Source organism: Acanthochromis polyacanthus, chromosome 2, assembly GCF_021347895.1.
Source record: "Acanthochromis polyacanthus isolate Apoly-LR-REF ecotype Palm Island chromosome 2, KAUST_Apoly_ChrSc, whole genome shotgun sequence".
NCBI lineage: Eukaryota > Metazoa > Chordata > Actinopteri > Pomacentridae > Acanthochromis > Acanthochromis polyacanthus.
This window is the reverse complement of record NC_067114.1, coordinates 18,911,378-18,928,584: the sequence shown is the minus strand read 5'-3', so window position 1 is coordinate 18,928,584 and position 17,207 is coordinate 18,911,378. Positions and strand designations below refer to the sequence as shown.

Sequence of the window (17,207 nt, the reverse complement as noted above, 5' to 3'; positions counted from 1 at the left end):
AGCGTGAAAACTGTGGTTGTAACTTTGCTGGGGGAGGATCGGAAAGGGGGTGTCAGAGGAGGGGGCAGTTAAGTCTCATTGTGTAAAGAGGGCGAGTCATGTGACGCCCTCAAAGCTTGTTGGAGTCTGCTGTGGAAAGTATGGCACTGAGTGCGGTGTGGTTCATTAGCGCTGCTCTTAGTTTTGCCCATTTAACACCTTCCGCTTTTCTTGAAGGTAAGTTTTCATCAGATGTTTTCTTTTCTGTTCATCTTACTTCATTTTAAAATGCTGAGATTCCAACGAAAGCAGCTTTTTCTAGCAGAGGTAGTCACCTACCAAAGAATAGTGGTGGATAACACTTCGACTTGAGGGTACAAATCATATGCATATACATATCACATGCTTAACTTAGGATTATTTAATGCATTATTTGATGCAGCATATGTCATTAATTCTTCTTAATCACCACCAACACATTAGCAAGTGACCATTACTTCCTGTGATTAGTTCACACTTAACAGATCGTCACTTAAGGAATGTTAATTCAGTTATTTCATGCATGAAGTACTATGTGATCAATTAAGTTGAATTTCACATACATGAGAGTTTATTCATGAAACTATATTTAAGCATATTATGTAAATGTTCATGTGACAACCAATATTTCTATAAGAAAATGTACTGCTTTGGTTAAAAGAGGCTATAAGCAAATAAATGGTTCTGAAATAAAGTAAAGTGTAGCTGAAATTCAGCTAATTTGGTCACATACCAATTCATGCATGAAGGAACCTTGAATAACATTCCTTAGCTGATAACTCATTAAGTGTGAACAAATCACACTAAGTAGCAGTCACTTGACACTTTGTTAAAGATAAGCACAATACATCATTATCACTGAATCATCGTGAGCCATGCATTTGTTGAGCATTACTTGGTCCCTGTTACTTTTAGGCTAAGTATAATTTTTGTTGTTATTCTTGTGAAACTAATACTACTGTATTTTAAACCAAAGCTGTAAATGTTGCTTTATTGACTAATGGTTTTATCTGTGTCCTATCAGAGGAACATCATTTCAAACAGTGGATGCAAGAGGTATGTACATAATACCACAATGAAATTCTTTACATTTTACACTTTGGAATGTAGTATCTGATCTGAGACATGTATTATTTAATAAGTTAGTAGAATAGAATCTGTTTTGTTTGTTCTAGTCTCTGATAGGAGCTGTTCGTTATATTTGGTATCTGAGTGAAACAAATGTGGCCTAGTAGAAGGGAATGTGTTCTCCTGTAGGAGGAATCCTTATAAGGGTTCTTATGTCCAAGATGGTGATTTAGGGGCTCTTCGGGAGCTGTAGAATTTGGGTGGTTGGTTGAAGATGGTCCCTGCTTCCTTATATTGTATGGAACAAAGCCAAGGAGTTCAAATGTCCAGGATGGGGGTCTTTGAGACCCACAGAGCTTGTGGGCTGATCGACTGAAGGTATAAAAGTGACCTGACTTCTTTGTTCGGGGTGAGATTCTTTTTGGCTTTGGAATCCTCCACAGGCAAACCATGGGGCCAGTTCAGATGCTGTCTTTTTATAATAAAATCATATTAAAAGCAACAGCATCACCGGACGTGTTATTCAACCTTGGCACATCTAAGAGAAACCACGACAGGAGTCTTTTAATTTGTATGCTTAGAGTGGCAATGCTATGAAAAATCTGTCTTTTGTATGCTATCTTGAATTTCTGCTTTTGATGTGCAGCACAACAAAGTCTACGACACTGAGGAGTATTACCACCGGCTCCATGTATTCACTCAGAATAGGAGAATCATTGATCATCATAATGCTGGAAATCACTCTTTCACAAGTACAGTACAGTTCTGCACAAACTCCAGCCTCATAATGCAGATTTTAAAATTATAATTTGGTAATGTTGCTCTGACACAGATGTTTGCTTTCCAATCCAGTGGGACTGAACCAGTTCTCAGACATGACCTTTGAAGAATTCAGAAAATTCTATCTTTTGACAAAACCGCAGGTAGAAAGTATCAACAATGCACACTCCTCATGCTGTTTACAGTATATTTAAGTTTATTTTTTGGTTTTTCGTCATTATCTTATGATTGTGATGCCTTGTAGAACTGCTCAGTCACTAAAGGGAGTCATGTCAGCAGAGCTGGGCCTCACCCCGAGTTTGTCGACTGGAGGACGAAGGGGAACTTTGTGACTCCAGTGAAAAACCAGGTGCCTTCATACAGTAATGAACACAGCTGATATAGTTCAATATACATTCCCCAAAATACCTCCAAAAGTGTTGGAACAGTGAGGCCAATTCCTTTATTTTGTTGTAGACTGAAAAAAATTGGGTTTGGCATTGAATTGTACAACTGAATTAAAACCGATTAATCTATCTTTTCCAATACTTTTGCCCACATAAAAGCTTGGTGTTTTGCTACAGATAATGCTGTCTTAAGTTGTGTATCAGATCCAGATGTAAATACCTGGAAATAAAATGTTGATCTATTCGTCTCATATTCATCTTTTGATGTCAAACTCAAATGTTTTCAGTCTATGACAAAAATAAAGGACTTGGCCTCACTGTTCCAATATTTTTGGAGGAGAGTGAACATGTCAAGTTGTCTTAATGGCTTACAAATCTCCATATTCTCCTTTTATTACAGGTAGAATCTAAAACAATGTGCTTGATCTCTTGTCAGATGAATTAGTAATGTTTTTGCTGCCAAAAAATTGATGCTTCATTCAAAGTTAGCTATATAAATCAAACATATTAATAGAGCATCTATTTGCATTAAAGTGCATGATAAAAAAAAAAAATTATGAAAGGAGAAGAAAAAACAGCACATCATCACTTCTTTTTAATGTTATAGCAGACTCTGTAATAAAAGCTAAATAATAGTCAAAACAGAAAAAATCCAAAAATTTAGCACTGCATATCAATGAAGCTGGGGAACATGAGAGAGACAACAATAAATAAATTCAAATTGATGTAGCAGAAGCCACAATTTATTTCTTACTGTGAATATTACAGTTTCCATCATGCAACAAGTAGCTCCTTGAGTGCCTGTGTTTTTATATTTTACCTGAAATAACCCTAATACCCTACCACTGTTATTTTCTCTGACATTACAAAGCTTCACCAGAGAACTGTTTTCATTAACGCTCGACTTTCATGTGTAAAATTAAGGAAGTGACTTAAGTTTAACATAAGTGAATTATTAGTTGTCTGAGCTGTGTGGTGTTTGTGTATTTAGTTTCTCTGCGGCAGCTGTTGGACCTTCTCCACCACCGGCTGTCTGGAGTCCGTAACTGCTATTGCTACTGGGAAGCTAATATCTCTGGTAAGATCTTAATATGAGCGAGCCAGTAGGCCTCACATAACATTATTCTGAGAAGTACTGTAGATACAAAAAAAAGTCTTGTCTAGTCATTTGTACAATAAAAATGATTACTACTGTGCAGGGCCACTGCTGTGTTTAAATACATGATGCTGATCTCTGTTTCAGTCTGAGCAGCAGCTGGTAGACTGTGCCAGAGACTTTAACAACTATGGATGTTTGGGGTAAGAATCATACATTTATCATTAGCGTTTAGACTATAATTGTAACATTAGATCAGCTTCAACCAATTCCAATCTACCTGGTTTGTTTCAGTGGGCTCCCCAGCCAGGCATTTGAGTACATCAAATACAACAAAGGTCTTATGACAGAAGAAGATTATCCCTACAAAGGCTACGTATGATCCATCTAGAGTAAAGTCTCATTGGATATTTTTTTAGTGAGAATAAATAACAACGATCCTTCCTGCTTTAGGATGACACCTGCAGTTCTGAGCCGACGCTTGCAGCTGCTTTTGTCAAAGATGTGGTCAACATCACAAGTGTAAGTATATGGACATGTGACATTACACTGTGGAACAAAGTGTACATTATTTATGCTATGTGACTGTTCTTCAAAAAAATTACAAATTCACTATTTAGGTACAGTTGAACATGTTACCGTCAGCCACATGATTTAGGGAAGAGACAAGAAACAGCTACTTTGTTGCTGCTTTGAATACTCAGTGGTGGTGCATATGCTCTGGTTAACATGCTACTATAAATGCATTAACTCCACCTCTTTGCTCATTGAAATTTCTGTTTTTGCATTCAACAGTATGATGAAAAGGCCATGATTGACGCTGTGGCCTGGCTCAACCCCATTACCCTCAGCTTTGACGTCACATCTGACTTTATGCACTACAAAGACGGAGTCTATTCCAGGTGAGATGAGGACTCAGTAACTTAGCAAACGCTTGGTCAGACATGTTCAGAGCAGCTCATCTGGTTGGACTGTACTGCGTTGTTTCTCTTCCTTTTACATTATGAAAAAAAATATAATACAATAATGGGATTTTTGTAATCCACTAATGCAGAAGTTATGTTTTTGGAAGAGGATTATGGGAATAATGAGACTACCAGGGAAATCTGCAGTGAACAGAATTTTAGCTAAAGGTTATTTGGAGGATGAGCGAGAAATCTGCTTGTACTATTATTAAAATATAACATATTTTAAAGTTTATCAAAAGAAAAAGATATTTGTATGCAATTATATTGTCAGATTACACCCTGCTTTTGCTGTGATGTACTTCCATGCTGGTGTCAACCAGAATAAACTGCTACTAATCTTTTCATCATACTGAGTATGATCCTGCAGGTTTGGAACATCACTAATAAACTGACCACTGTCGTGATGGTCTGATTTCTTATGGTGCAAACAGTTATGAGCTCAGTGAACTTCCTGTCTCTCTCTGTAATAACTGTGCTAATGTAGGCATGTATTATGTTGTTGAACTGATAAAGATGAATAAGATTTTAAGTTTTTGAATGTTTGGGTCCACAAAATGTCTACAATGTAAGAAAGAGCTAACACCCCACAAAATACATGCGCTTGATTGATTTAGTGTTGTTGTCTGTTTAGCACCCAGTGTAAAAACACAACAGATAGCGTGAATCATGCAGTCCTGGCTGTGGGTTATGGTGTTGAAGAGAACGGCATGCTGTATTGGATTGTGAAGAACTCTTGGGGCACAGCCTGGGGGAAGGACGGGTAAATATAGTCTATGTGTATTTCTGTGCCGTGACTGGTTACTGCTTTCAAGCTTCATTGACAGATTACTCTTTATTCCCTCAGATATTTCTTGATTGAGCGTGGAAGAAACATGTGCGGACTGGCTGCATGCTCTTCCTATCCTCTACCTTTACTTTGAGGAGAAACATGGCAACAAAGAGGAAAAACTCACCCTGGGGCCATGTTAAAGGATTGAACGTGCCTAGAAATGTTCTCCAAAGTGTTTCATATAGCGCCTAAAGGTCTGAGCTACACTAACGGGCCCTTAACAACTTTTCTGGAAGACCAATTTCTCAACAGCACCATCTTAATATTTCAACTGGATCATGCAAATTTCAAGCAATATACATGAAGAAAGACGAACTGCAATTAACAAAAGCCTTGAACATAACTACATACTGCATTAAATGAAAGATGAAAGGACATATGGTTTACAAAGAGATGCTTTCTGACTACATTCTTGGGTGTTTAGCTTTGGTACACCACCAGTATGGCAAGTACATCTGAAGAGTGCATCGCTCTTGAGTCTTAGGTCATGGCTTGTTAAACATGTAGACAAGCACGTGACAGAGAGTGTGACGTAAGCAGGCTGGCTGTCATTATGAGACAGCTTATATTTCAGGCATCACAGCAAATCACCATTTTCCATTCATTCCATCTTAAAAAAATAAATCCGATTTCCTCAGTTCATCAGGTACTCATATGCATATGTATTGCAATGGGGATAGTGTGGCGTATGATTATTATTAGGGTCCGAGCACCGTCGGTGCCGAAGGACCCTATTGAAACCCGAGGGTTTCTTTTTCTTCTTCTTCACTCTTTTCCCGTCTTTACAAACTCCACTTTGGCGACCTAAACATACCCCAAAATGCAACAAATTTTCCATGCACATCAGGACTGGCAAAAAATTTGATATTTTATAGGAGTTGCGCACGTGTGGCAAAATGGCCCCTGTAAAATTGAAAAAGTGGTCATTAGGCCAACTGCAACGATGTTTCATCTACAGCTACAATATTTGGGGGCATGTGTGGCACATCAGGACACACGAAAAAGTCAATCACGGCCTCGCCCTAAACCCAACACAGGAAGTCAGCCATCTTGAATTAGCTGTAAATTTTTTCTGATTAATAACTCATCGGGAGTAAGTCCAAGAGACCTCAAATGTGGCCAGTATATGCAACAGTCCTTCCTGATGAAAAGTTATCAAAATGCTCCGCAAAAGTCTTAGGGCGTGGCCATGGCGACTCCCAAAAATATTGATCCTTCGCCATCAAACAGGAAGTGTTGTCTAACTCGCCTGAACATGCTCCAATCTGCCTGCAATGTGAGGTGCAACAGTATAGATAGATAGATAGATAGATAGATAGATAGATAGATAGATAGATAGATAGATAGATAGATAGATAGATAGATAGATAGATAGATAGATAGATAGATAGATAGATACTTTATTAATCCCGAGGTAAATTCAATGGAGCTTAAACCTTAACTGGTTTGTTTCACTGACAAGACTGCTGAAAAAAAATGCATGTAAAAGAAAAACTGCTGAGCTGATACACTGATTGAATGTGTGAAGTCTTGGTATAATCCATCCCTGCAGCGTAAATCTGAGCAAGATTTATATGTTTTTTGAATGAGGAAACCAACCAGTTGTATACTTTTGTATAAACCACATTAGCAGATAGCATCTTGTCACCCGAGTGAATATTTCTTTGGTGAAAACAAAAGCATTACTCGCCCACATTTACACAGCATGCATATCAAACGCAGCACTTGGGGGAAATGCAGGAATGTGCTAGTCATAATTCTACTTATCTCACATGTGTGACAGATCACATTTTAGTATATAAGCCGGCAGATTACCACCTCCGTAAGTTATATGCAACATCAGAATGTGCTGAACCTGGAGCCCGCCAGCTGCTCGTATTAATCAAACAGCACACTTTCCTTTATGACAACAAATAAATAGTCATAAATGCTCTTATCGGCCTTTCTAATAGTGCGGACGTTACAATCAGATTCATGGTGGCGTAAACTATTACCTTTCATCTTTATAACATCCAACGATCACTTCTTTTTCACGGGCCTCGTTTATAACGGCCGGACAGCTTGTTGCATAATGAAATTCAAAGCACTCTATCGACCAGGGAGATCTCACACTCCGTTTACTTATATTTACATATATTTTGTTTTCCCACTACAGGCAAACAGGCATGATGAATGTATGGCCCTGCTGGGACACAGAGCGGGTCTGAGATCAGGCATTTTCCAGGCTCTACTGTAAAGTCTGGAGAGGGAACATTTTATTCTGCTTTATCTCAACGTTACAAATAAAGGCTCTTTTCTTTAAAGTGCAATCTGTAGATGGCAAGAATGTGTTAATTTCTTTGCAAAATAAGGGGTTAAAACATGCAAAGTCACATGTTTTGTTAAAGCCACAGCTTAGGCTGTGAGCTGTGGCAGGGCTCTCTACTCCCTCGGCCTTGCTGTCTCTCTCTTTGCAGATGTGTGCTGTGCTGATGAGACGTCCAGGTGTGTCATTAGCAGATAATGTGCAGGTGGAGGCCAGCTAATCAAGTCCTGGCGTCCTATAAGAACCGTTGTCAGTCGTTGTTTGATGCTGGACTGTCTTTGTCCCTCCATGCTGACTCCTGCTTGCTTTTGGTCATCTGACTTGGTCCTCCGTGGATTCTGGGTGGGTCAAGGGAAAATCATCTGTTGTCAGTCCCCCCCAGAGGCAGCAAGGTCCCCCAGCTCTGGTGTCATCAGATACAGGTTATACTAATCTCCTTAGGTTAGCATAGTGGCTGCGTTAGCTCCCTATAGTCCAGAGCAGTTTGGGTTGAGCTTTTGGGTTTTAGTGCAGATTTCTGGTTGCTTAGTTTTTGTTAGTTAGATTTCACTTGTTATTTTGTTCTCCTGCCTTGGTGTTACCAACAGTGGGCTAATTAGCTTTTGGGTTTGTTTTGTTATTAGTCTTCCCTGCCTCTAAAGGCTCCTAGGTTGGTTCCCTGAGTTGCACAGCTAGTTCTGGTTCCAGTTGTAGTTCTGTATTCTTCCTGGTTCTGTAAATAAATTTGTTGTTGTTGTTGCAAAACTGTCTACTCGTTCATTTCCTGCATCTGAGCCTCCGGTAGCCGCTCTAACATGTTTTACACAAATATACTAATAAAAATCATTACAGATATAATTTTATTATATAATTATTCAATTTTAAAAGTTATTTAATTAAATGTAAATTTTATCTGTAATGATTTTATGAGCCAGCAGGTGTCAGTATGGAGCGACACAGTAGGGACACAGCATCAGCACATACTTGCTGGGGGGTGCGCTGCAGCGCTTCATGAGGTGTCATCTGCCCATCACTGACAGGTACAGGTACCTGATAATGACAGTAAAGATCTATTCTGATGAGCTATTCTTTATATAATAATCATGTTTATTTTGCTGTAACGATGAAACTGTGATAATTTTTTTTGCATAAATTTGATCTGGCTTCCCCACGTTTGGTCTGGATTGTATGTATGTATATATATATATGTGTGTGTGTGTGTGTGTGTGTGTGTGTGTGTGTGTGTGTATGTGATTTCTATTAGTATATTTGAAGAGGCGTGGGTTTTCTCCGGGTACTCCGGCTTCCTCCCACAGTCCAAAAACATGCTGAGGTTAATTGAGTACTCTAAATTGCCCGTAGGTGTGAATGCGAGTGTGATTGTTCGTCTGTGTATGTAGCCCTGTGACAGACTGGCGACCTGTCCTGGGTGTCCCCTGCCTTCGCCCGAGTCAGCTGGGATAGGCTCCAGCACCCCCCGCGACCCTAATGAGGATAAAGCGGTGTATAGAGGATGGATGGATATTTGAAGAGTTAATTTGCAAAAACAGGTAACTCAGTTTTCAGAAAACTAATTTTTTTAATTGTTTACTTGAGATAAAAATAATAATACTAATAATTTCTTTTTTCTCTATTTTGTCATGTATTTTTCTACTGAGTCAAATCCACACAACTTCAGTTTGATTGACATTATCTGAAGTAAACAATAAAAAAAAAAGTTTTCTGAAAATTTATCAAGACGGAGTTATCTGTTTTTGCAAATGAACTCTTCATTTGTTTAAAACATGTTAAAGCGGGTACCGGACACTTTTGTTTTTTTACCGTATGCTCCTGGGTCATTAAATTCTTTTTTGCGTGTGTGTCAATTTCCTTCTGTTTGACAAATACGTTTGGCGAGTTTTTATGCATTGAAACCCCACAAGATGGCGACATTACCCCATGGCAGGAAGTGAGGCTTTCAGTAAGCCTGAGCCGTCAATCGAATTCTGAAGTGTTGATTGGCTGTTTGTAGTAGCGGATCACCCCTTTTTAATTTTTGACGTAAATCCAAACCAATGAGCTGCCAGTATTCTGTTTCACAACACCGAGGGAGGGGCAAGTTACAAAACATTTCTTCCATGTGGCGCCAATGACTCTCCTCTATAGTTGTTAGAAGCACCGCAGCTGTTTACTGTGAGGTGCACTGCTGTCAATTTATTGACTTCTCCGGAACAGATATTCACAATTATTATCGCAAGGACACCAATAATGGCGACACGACGGGTGAAACGTGAAGCGGTTGTTCAGGTATAGTCACATTCTGTCTGTGTTAGTCGCTGAATATCGTTAAAATTCGCTACCTTCCGGAGCTAAACTGACTTAAAATGAGTTAATCGTGAGCTAGACGTTAACAGGCAGTATTGTAAGTAACTAAAAATGTGACATGAGTCTCGCTAAAACTTCTGTTTCTTTGGGAAAGTTAAAAATGAGGGCGTTTCTTCTCTCTTGCTAGCTGTTAGGTTAATAGTTAATAATGCACACCTTGCAGGAAATGACTCCTGTGAAGCTAGAGGAAACAATCCGGCGGTCATCTCGGACAGTTCTGGCACCTAAACGCCTCCAATACTCTCCCGGAGACAGCACAGCTAAAACAGCCCAGAAGAAAAGGGTAAAAGGCTCTTCTCCAAATGGTAATATTACATAGCAGGTGGTTTGTTTAGCATGAATATTCACATATTTTCATGACAGAAAACAGAAACCCTCGTCGAGGAAATCGGTCAGAATAAAAGACAAATTAAGGATGAGGAGGATGTTGAAAACAGTGATGTGGACCTTGCATCTGTAAGTACATAAACTCGATCCAGTGGACTTTTTTTGTTTACTTTGGATATGAATGTTGTTGCAAAATGCATAAAAATGTGTCAAAAATACACGAAAATTATCAACACCTGCATGGTATCTTAAAAATAAGATTATAGGACGTTTCGGCAGAATGTCAGTGCTGTATCTTTGTGTAACAGGATGGACATGGAGGACTTTCTGCCTATGAACTGGAGCGGCTGGAGAACATCAGACAGAACCAAGCATTTCTCTCCTCCATCAACCTTTTCCAGGTGGGTTCACAGTTGAGGTGTACTCACAATGGTTGACCTTTTTAACCACAAAGATGGATAATATTGAAATTGTTACTATCAGGGGTTTTGCTGGTTTAGAATGGACCTTTAGAGGTGATGAGGCTTGGCAGTATGGCTCATTAGATCAAGTAAAGGCAGTGAGAGAAATGTAAGCATTTTCCTGTTATTTTTGAATATTTGATATATGAAAATTGTTTGCTGTGCTTGGGCAAATATAATCCCCAAAACAAAACTGGTTCTTATCTTGATTCTTATCATTTTGGCACTGATGATTTATCCCTTGAAGCTGGTTAAAAGTAGCCTAGCCGTGCTAGACAATCCACGGCAACGAATTTAATTCTCTGCCAGGGTGGGTCTAGTTACCCTCTATAAGGCTCAAGGCTGGATGCTCCTAAAACTGGCCGGACCAATCACCATGAAGTGTAGAGTCAGAAGGCGGGTGTAACTAAGTGACGACAGAGGCGTGACGATTCTGACAGAAACCACCGGCGCACAATAAACAGTTATCTTTCGACTCAGCTTTGGCCACAGCCCTTAAAGATTTGAAGCTAAAATTCAACTTGAAAGATAAACAAAGGACGGCACTGAAGTGTTTCATTGAGAAGAAAGACGTATTTGGACTTATGCCGACGGGATATGGCAAATCCTTAATATACCAGTTGGCTCTGCTGGTTGGGAAGCTAATGGGACTTAGCCACAATCCGCTGGCGCTCTAGGAACTACGTCAGCCTGTTCGTTGCGCTGATTGGTTGTATACCTACCCAATTGCTGCAGAGTGATTTGAAAGACACCCTTTTAGCCCACCTCCCTCCTGTTGAGCGTTCCTAGACCCTTGTGTCTTAAGAGCTGGGTCTAGCGTGGCTAGGCTAGGTTAAAACCTCTTCAGGACGTGCCAAAAATTCCTGTATGCCGGAAAACTCCTGACTTTGAATCTTTAGGTATAGTAAATATACAGTTTATATCCCATGTGTTTTAACTGAGAGTAGATGCAACAAAAAAATACATCTAAACAACCAGAAGTCAGAATATTTAGCTGGCCATACTGTAATTAATCCACCTAAAAGTAGTAAAGCAGCACAAGAAAGGAATTGTCATGTCCCACTGTATTGAAATGTATTTCTGTATAGTTTTTCTCTATACCAGTTATTCTCATTAAGGAATATATGACAAAATAAGATAGTTTACTGAAATATGTATTTTGGGTTATGTTGGTCAGAGTTTTGTGTTTATATTTTGCACATATGGTCATTTTGGGACAGAACAGACATGATATCAATTGTAGTTTTCTTTCTCAAAAGGCAACTGAGGAGTTCAAGCAGCTGACAAAACCAAAGGCATCGCAGAGGGGTCTGAGGTACATCCAGCTGTAAACTGCCACTGCTAATATGAGAGTTTTAGTATTTTCTGAATAAAATAGTTTAAGTGGAGCTTGACAACTAGTGTATTTGGTAAGCTGCAGAAGTGGAGAGTTACAACAGAGATTGAAATTACAGTGAGAACAACACAGTACTTTTCAGTGTTTTTCATGTCTTCTGTGTGGAACATCATTATCCTCCTACTGTGTGTAACCTACTCTGGGTTGTTTTTTGAGTTTTTAGGTAACAGATTAATTAACTGACAAGCAAAAAGTGAAGTGACATTTTTAATATTTTGTGTTTTTATATCTTAAATGTAAGGATTGACTTTATTGCTTCAAATTTCATTGCCGTTTCACAACTGACAGTTGATTTGTGTTTCTGAGCAGTGCCTAGTTAAGCAAATTCACCACTTTGATTGCTTTTGTGTCAGTTTCACTGATTTATTTTTTTTTTTTAAAGTCTTGGCATCACTGTAGCTTTTATTTTCTGTGGCTACAGGTCACAGGCTGCTGTAAAACAAGTGCTGCCACCTCGCAAATCTCTGCGTCTCCAAAATAAAGAGGCAGAAGTCTTGACACTTCCTGCTGAACCCAGAGGGACACTTATCTTTGAAGAGGTACCGAAATGTTATTAAATAACATAACAATACCAGAGTGATGCTTCACTTCATGCCACTCCACTGCTAGGTTTTTAGTGGTGCGTTTTCATTGTTTTTGCTTTAATGGTTACTTACTTGCTTTAAAGACTACTCGAGCCAAGAAGCCCCCTGGCCCTCTGCCAATGGAAGCAATTAACATGGATGAAAACAAGCTGCCTTCAGAACTTCTTAAGCTCTGCTCTGAGGTAGGAGTCACCTTTCTATAGCTTTATTGTGTCCCATGTTGCCAATATGTCTCTGATTCCACTCTTTGTCTTCTCTCCTGGATATACTTAAACTTGAGATATGTAGCTTAGTATCGTTGTAGGTCTCATAATTGTTTTGACGCACTTACTAAATCTTAAAATTGCTTTTTGCTTTCACAGGACTCAACAGAAGACAGAAAAATGAAGGTTGATCTCAAAGAGTAAGATTTTAAGTTTTGATCAGCTACTAAAAAAATGACTGCTGTTTCTCGCTTTTGTCTAATGTATCGACGGTCACGTTTTGCATCAGCCGACAAAATTTATACAGGTTGGCAAACATCTACACTGCTGTCTTATCACAGGTACCGCTCTGCACTTAAGAAAATGAACATAACGGAAGCCAAAGTAGCCAAAGTGGTGAAGGATCGCATCTTCTCTGCAGCCTTCCACCCATGCACCAGCAGCCTGTTGATGGCCACAGGAGACAAGTGGGGGAAAGTGGGTCTCTGGAAGCTGGTGAGTTTTCTCGACTTCAATTATAAATGAGTGTTTCACCACTAGAGGGAAGAAAATGTGCTCAAAGCAAGCTCATGGAAGCAGGTCTTAATATCAACTTAGAAGATCCTAGTGGTAAACAATAGTCCGCTGCAATATAAACGATTTCAGCACTGATTTGCTTTATTTGTCTCTTCTCTTGCTTGAGCATTCCTTCAAGTTTAGTCACTGGATGCACACTAACGCTTTTGTAAATTTCACAACAGTTTGATATCGTAACATGAGCTGTACATTGTGGACCCATTTCTTTGTTTGCATTGTTTCAGGGCAGTGATTGGGTGATGATGGTGTGCTGCTCTTTGAGCCCCACACTCGTCCGGTGGGTTGCATGGCGTTCTCCCAGTGCTCATCCCACCCAGCTGCTGAGCCTCAGCTATGATGGATCTCTGCGCTGCATGGATATAGAGAAGGCTGTTTTTGATGATGTAAGATACCTTTTGTTTAATTAGAAATGTATAAATATACCAGATGACCAGCACATTTGCTCCACATTTCAGCCTTGTCTACTTGAGGTCAATCTGTTTGGACTATAGTCGACATATACTGAGAGATTTGTACATGCTTTTAGGTGTATGATATTGAAGATGGTCTGAAAACCTTTGACTTCATGTCACATGACTGTTCGATACTAGTGGTTGGGAACTGGTATGGAGAAGTTGCAATCGTTGATAGGCGCAGCCCAGGGTAAGGTATTATTGTTGTCTAAACTGATAATCGTAGTTATTTATGAAACTTTTCCAATAGTGTTAAAGAGTCACAGCATTATGTGAAAAGCATGTTATTTAATTTCTCTGCAGAAACTCCCATGATTCCCTCCATACAGTGGACACAAAGGTTGTGCGCTGTGTTAGTGTCCACCTTTACAGAAGCAGTACTTTGCAGTGGCGGAAGCAAGTATGGCTGATTTTACTTTTATTGATCTGTCATTTGTTTCCAGTTCTGTGTTTTGTTTCAGATTGTCTTTTAGATGTTATTAAATGGACATTTTGATCTTGTTTGCAGGGTAGTGAGTATTTTTGACAGCCGGTGCCTGAAGAAGACAAAAAGTCAGGCAGTCTCCCAGCTACTCGGCCACTCTTTAAGCATATCCAGCGCTTATTTCTCCCCTTGTACCGGGAACAGAGTTCTCACCTCCTGTATGGATGACTACATAAGGTGAAGCCGGCACAACACTTTGCCTAATTGTTTTGGTTCTTATTGTAGGTTATTTTTCAGTCCAGCTCAATGTTTTCTGAACTTTTTACAGGGTATATGACACATCTGCAATGACGACTAAATCTCCCTTGCTGACATCCATCAGGTAAATCCCATCAGTTGAGCGCAAACTTAGAATTAATTTTAGGTTATTCTTTATCTGACCAGAGATAATAGATGGAAATTAGCCTATCGAGGCAACAGTAATTTTTCCATTTACTAATGAGCATGTCGCTGTCAAATCATCAAACATCAATGAAGAAGTAATAGGATCAGTCATTGTTTTACAGACTCCATGCTTGCTTCTTCTTTTCTCCCTATTTGTGCTTTGAAAGCTCTGTCACCTGAATCTACTTACAATGTCTCTTCTAAATATACATTTGCAGACATGACATGCACACAGGCCGCTGGCTGACCAAACTCTCAGCAGTCTGGGACCCCAAACAGGAAGACTGCTTTGTGGTGGGGAGCATGATGAGGCCCCGGAGGGTTCAGGTGTTCCATGAAAGCGGCCAGCTTGAGCATACCTTCATGGACAACGAGAACCTGAGCACGGTGCTGTCCGTCACTGCTTTCCACCCCACAAGGAACGCCTTGCTGGGCGGCAATGCGTCCGGACGCCTGCACGTCTTTTCCAGCTAAACTAGGTGTGCTTTTGTTACCTGTTTACAATGATAACATAGTGCCTTGTTTTCATTCCCCTCTCTTTCTCCAAAGATCTTCAATACATTGTCACAATTGCAAGTCTCACACTTCAAGTAACATTCCTACTGTGTTTTGAAATAACATTCATATCAAGTCATTAGTCATGTTTGTAGAGATGTTGCACTTAAGAGTTACAGTATAAACATTCATACGCTGTGAGGTAACGCACAATCGGTAACAAGCTTCAGAATTTTCTTTATCCATCATCACATTAAAACACATTTATTCCTTCTTTGGGTAGGTAGGATCAGAGCGTAGGTGTATTTTTCTGCCCACCTCTGAAAATAGTTTGTACTCATGTTTCGTATTTACAATATTGCATCAGTGTATTCAGCCTATATTTCTCCAGTAGATACCCTTTGATGTCTATGTCTGGGAGGTTCTTAGGTTCACTGTCATATTCTTCCTCATTCTGGTATTATGTTGTGCACTAAGTTACTGAGACACGATTGACTGATTAGATCTTTGCATTAGTGACCAGGGGTACCTCATAAAGTAACTGTACTGAGCCCTTACAGTCCTGAGTCTGCTGTATGCGGATATGTTAGTATCAGCTTGCACAAAAAGACATTGCTCTCTTTTCCATTTTATGCGATTTAAGCTCTGTCTTTTTACAGTGGTACTGAGTGAGCAGACCATGCAAATTCTCAGTTAAACTGACATCTGGATTTCAGGATGATCCTGTGTTTTTGAAGCCACGCTTGTGCAGATTAGGGTTTGTTATCTTGCTGGAAATAAGTTTTCATGCAGATGGCAGCAGATTTCCTCTGAGACTGCCAGTGTTTTCCCCCACTGCATTCATTTTACTGCCTCAACATGTTGTCAGGGGAGCTGCAAAGAAGCACACACACACAGCAAAACGCAGCCACTGCCAGCCCTCATGTTGTTTCGTCTCATGTGCAGTGCCTGTACAGTGGCCAAAAACCTAAGCTCTGATCCAGATTTGGTAGATTAAGAGATGTACTTTATTGGTTGCCCCTGCCTTACTTTACTCTGTGGGGCATTCAGTGCCTTGAAAGCTTTGATCTTGACTTTCCGTGATTAGAACTTTCCAGTTATCAGATTTGTCCATGTCTGATATATTGTTGTTTGTTTTGCCTGGATAGTGACCAACCAGTTATTACTGGATATTTGACACAGAGGTGAATTTAATGTTAAAGATAGATAGTTTTATGTGATATGTATCAGCTACTTTGTTTTATGTTTCACCATCAGTTAGGTCAGTTCAAGATGAGAAATTTTCTTTCTGTTAAACTTAAGGAAAAGTCCTCATTGAGTCTATGTAGTTCCCAAATGTCATGTGGAACACAATCAATTTCTAGTTTCCTTTGTATTGTTTGCTTGTGGCAGAGTGAAAGTGCCCATTGTGAAGCTGTGCTCACTTTAAGTTCTGTATTGTCTCTACTGAGCAAAATAAATAGAGTATTTTAATACCAAACATTTTGAGTGTGAATGGTGTTAATCTCAAGCAGTGGTAGTTTCCTGAAGGTGGCAGTATTGTCACATAAAAGACTAGCATGTGTGAGCATTGGCTTCACTAAGAAAAGGATTTTAGTTTGACTGTTGAATATTTTCAAGCTTAATACCTTTGTTTGCTTCTTCTGTGAATTCAAAATTGAACTTGTAGCCAGAACTAGCTGCCAACATGTCAAGAATAGAATAATATTTATTCATAAATAGATTACACCAGTCTTCAGTCAGTGATTGGAAATAAGCAGTCTTGTTGGAGGTAATAAATCGCAGAAACACATGCTTACAGAGACATTTCCATGTGCAGGGCCATGGTACAGGAAGGAAGCTTACAGTAAGACCATGTCTGAGGCTTATTCCTGTTTACAAGATTCAGGAAAATGAAACAAGATTTGTGTGTCGGTGGAACTGTCACCTCACTTTGCAGTTCAAGTCATCTTTTTACGGATTTAGGCAATTAAAAAAAAATGTTGTATTGAACTACATTGCACAAAGAAAGGTTCAGGTAGTTGAAAATGCTACTTCTGCTGTTTTTAAATT

At 39.5% G+C, this 17,207-nt stretch overlaps 2 protein-coding genes across 2 annotated transcripts; both read left to right on the top strand.

Annotated features, from left to right (window-relative positions):
• Nucleotides 1-60: 60 nt before the first annotated feature.
• Nucleotides 61-8,202, top strand: LOC110954843 (pro-cathepsin H). The gene is made up of 12 exons (XM_022199565.2): nucleotides 61-216; nucleotides 1,043-1,074; nucleotides 1,733-1,838; nucleotides 1,939-2,009; nucleotides 2,111-2,215; nucleotides 3,244-3,330; nucleotides 3,496-3,551; nucleotides 3,643-3,724; nucleotides 3,802-3,870; nucleotides 4,144-4,250; nucleotides 4,948-5,076; nucleotides 5,161-8,202. Exons 1-12 carry the CDS (start codon nucleotides 141-143, stop codon nucleotides 5,234-5,236), a joined length of 996 nt encoding a protein of 331 aa, XP_022055257.1. The 5' UTR covers nucleotides 61-140; the 3' UTR covers nucleotides 5,237-8,202.
• A 1,306-nt stretch (nucleotides 8,203-9,508) lies between these two features.
• On the top strand, nucleotides 9,509-16,601 carry wdr76 (WD repeat domain 76). The gene is given in 18 exon segments (XM_051944083.1): nucleotides 9,509-9,715; nucleotides 9,957-10,076; nucleotides 10,157-10,249; nucleotides 10,429-10,521; nucleotides 11,841-11,896; nucleotides 12,399-12,516; nucleotides 12,645-12,743; nucleotides 12,924-12,964; nucleotides 13,106-13,259; nucleotides 13,565-13,574; nucleotides 13,577-13,641; nucleotides 13,643-13,723; nucleotides 13,867-13,982; nucleotides 14,096-14,154; nucleotides 14,157-14,192; nucleotides 14,306-14,453; nucleotides 14,545-14,598; nucleotides 14,879-16,601. Coding segments are annotated over 18 exon segments (1,638 nt in total). The 5' UTR covers nucleotides 9,509-9,676; the 3' UTR covers nucleotides 15,135-16,601.
• The last annotated feature ends 606 nt before the right edge of the window (nucleotides 16,602-17,207 follow it).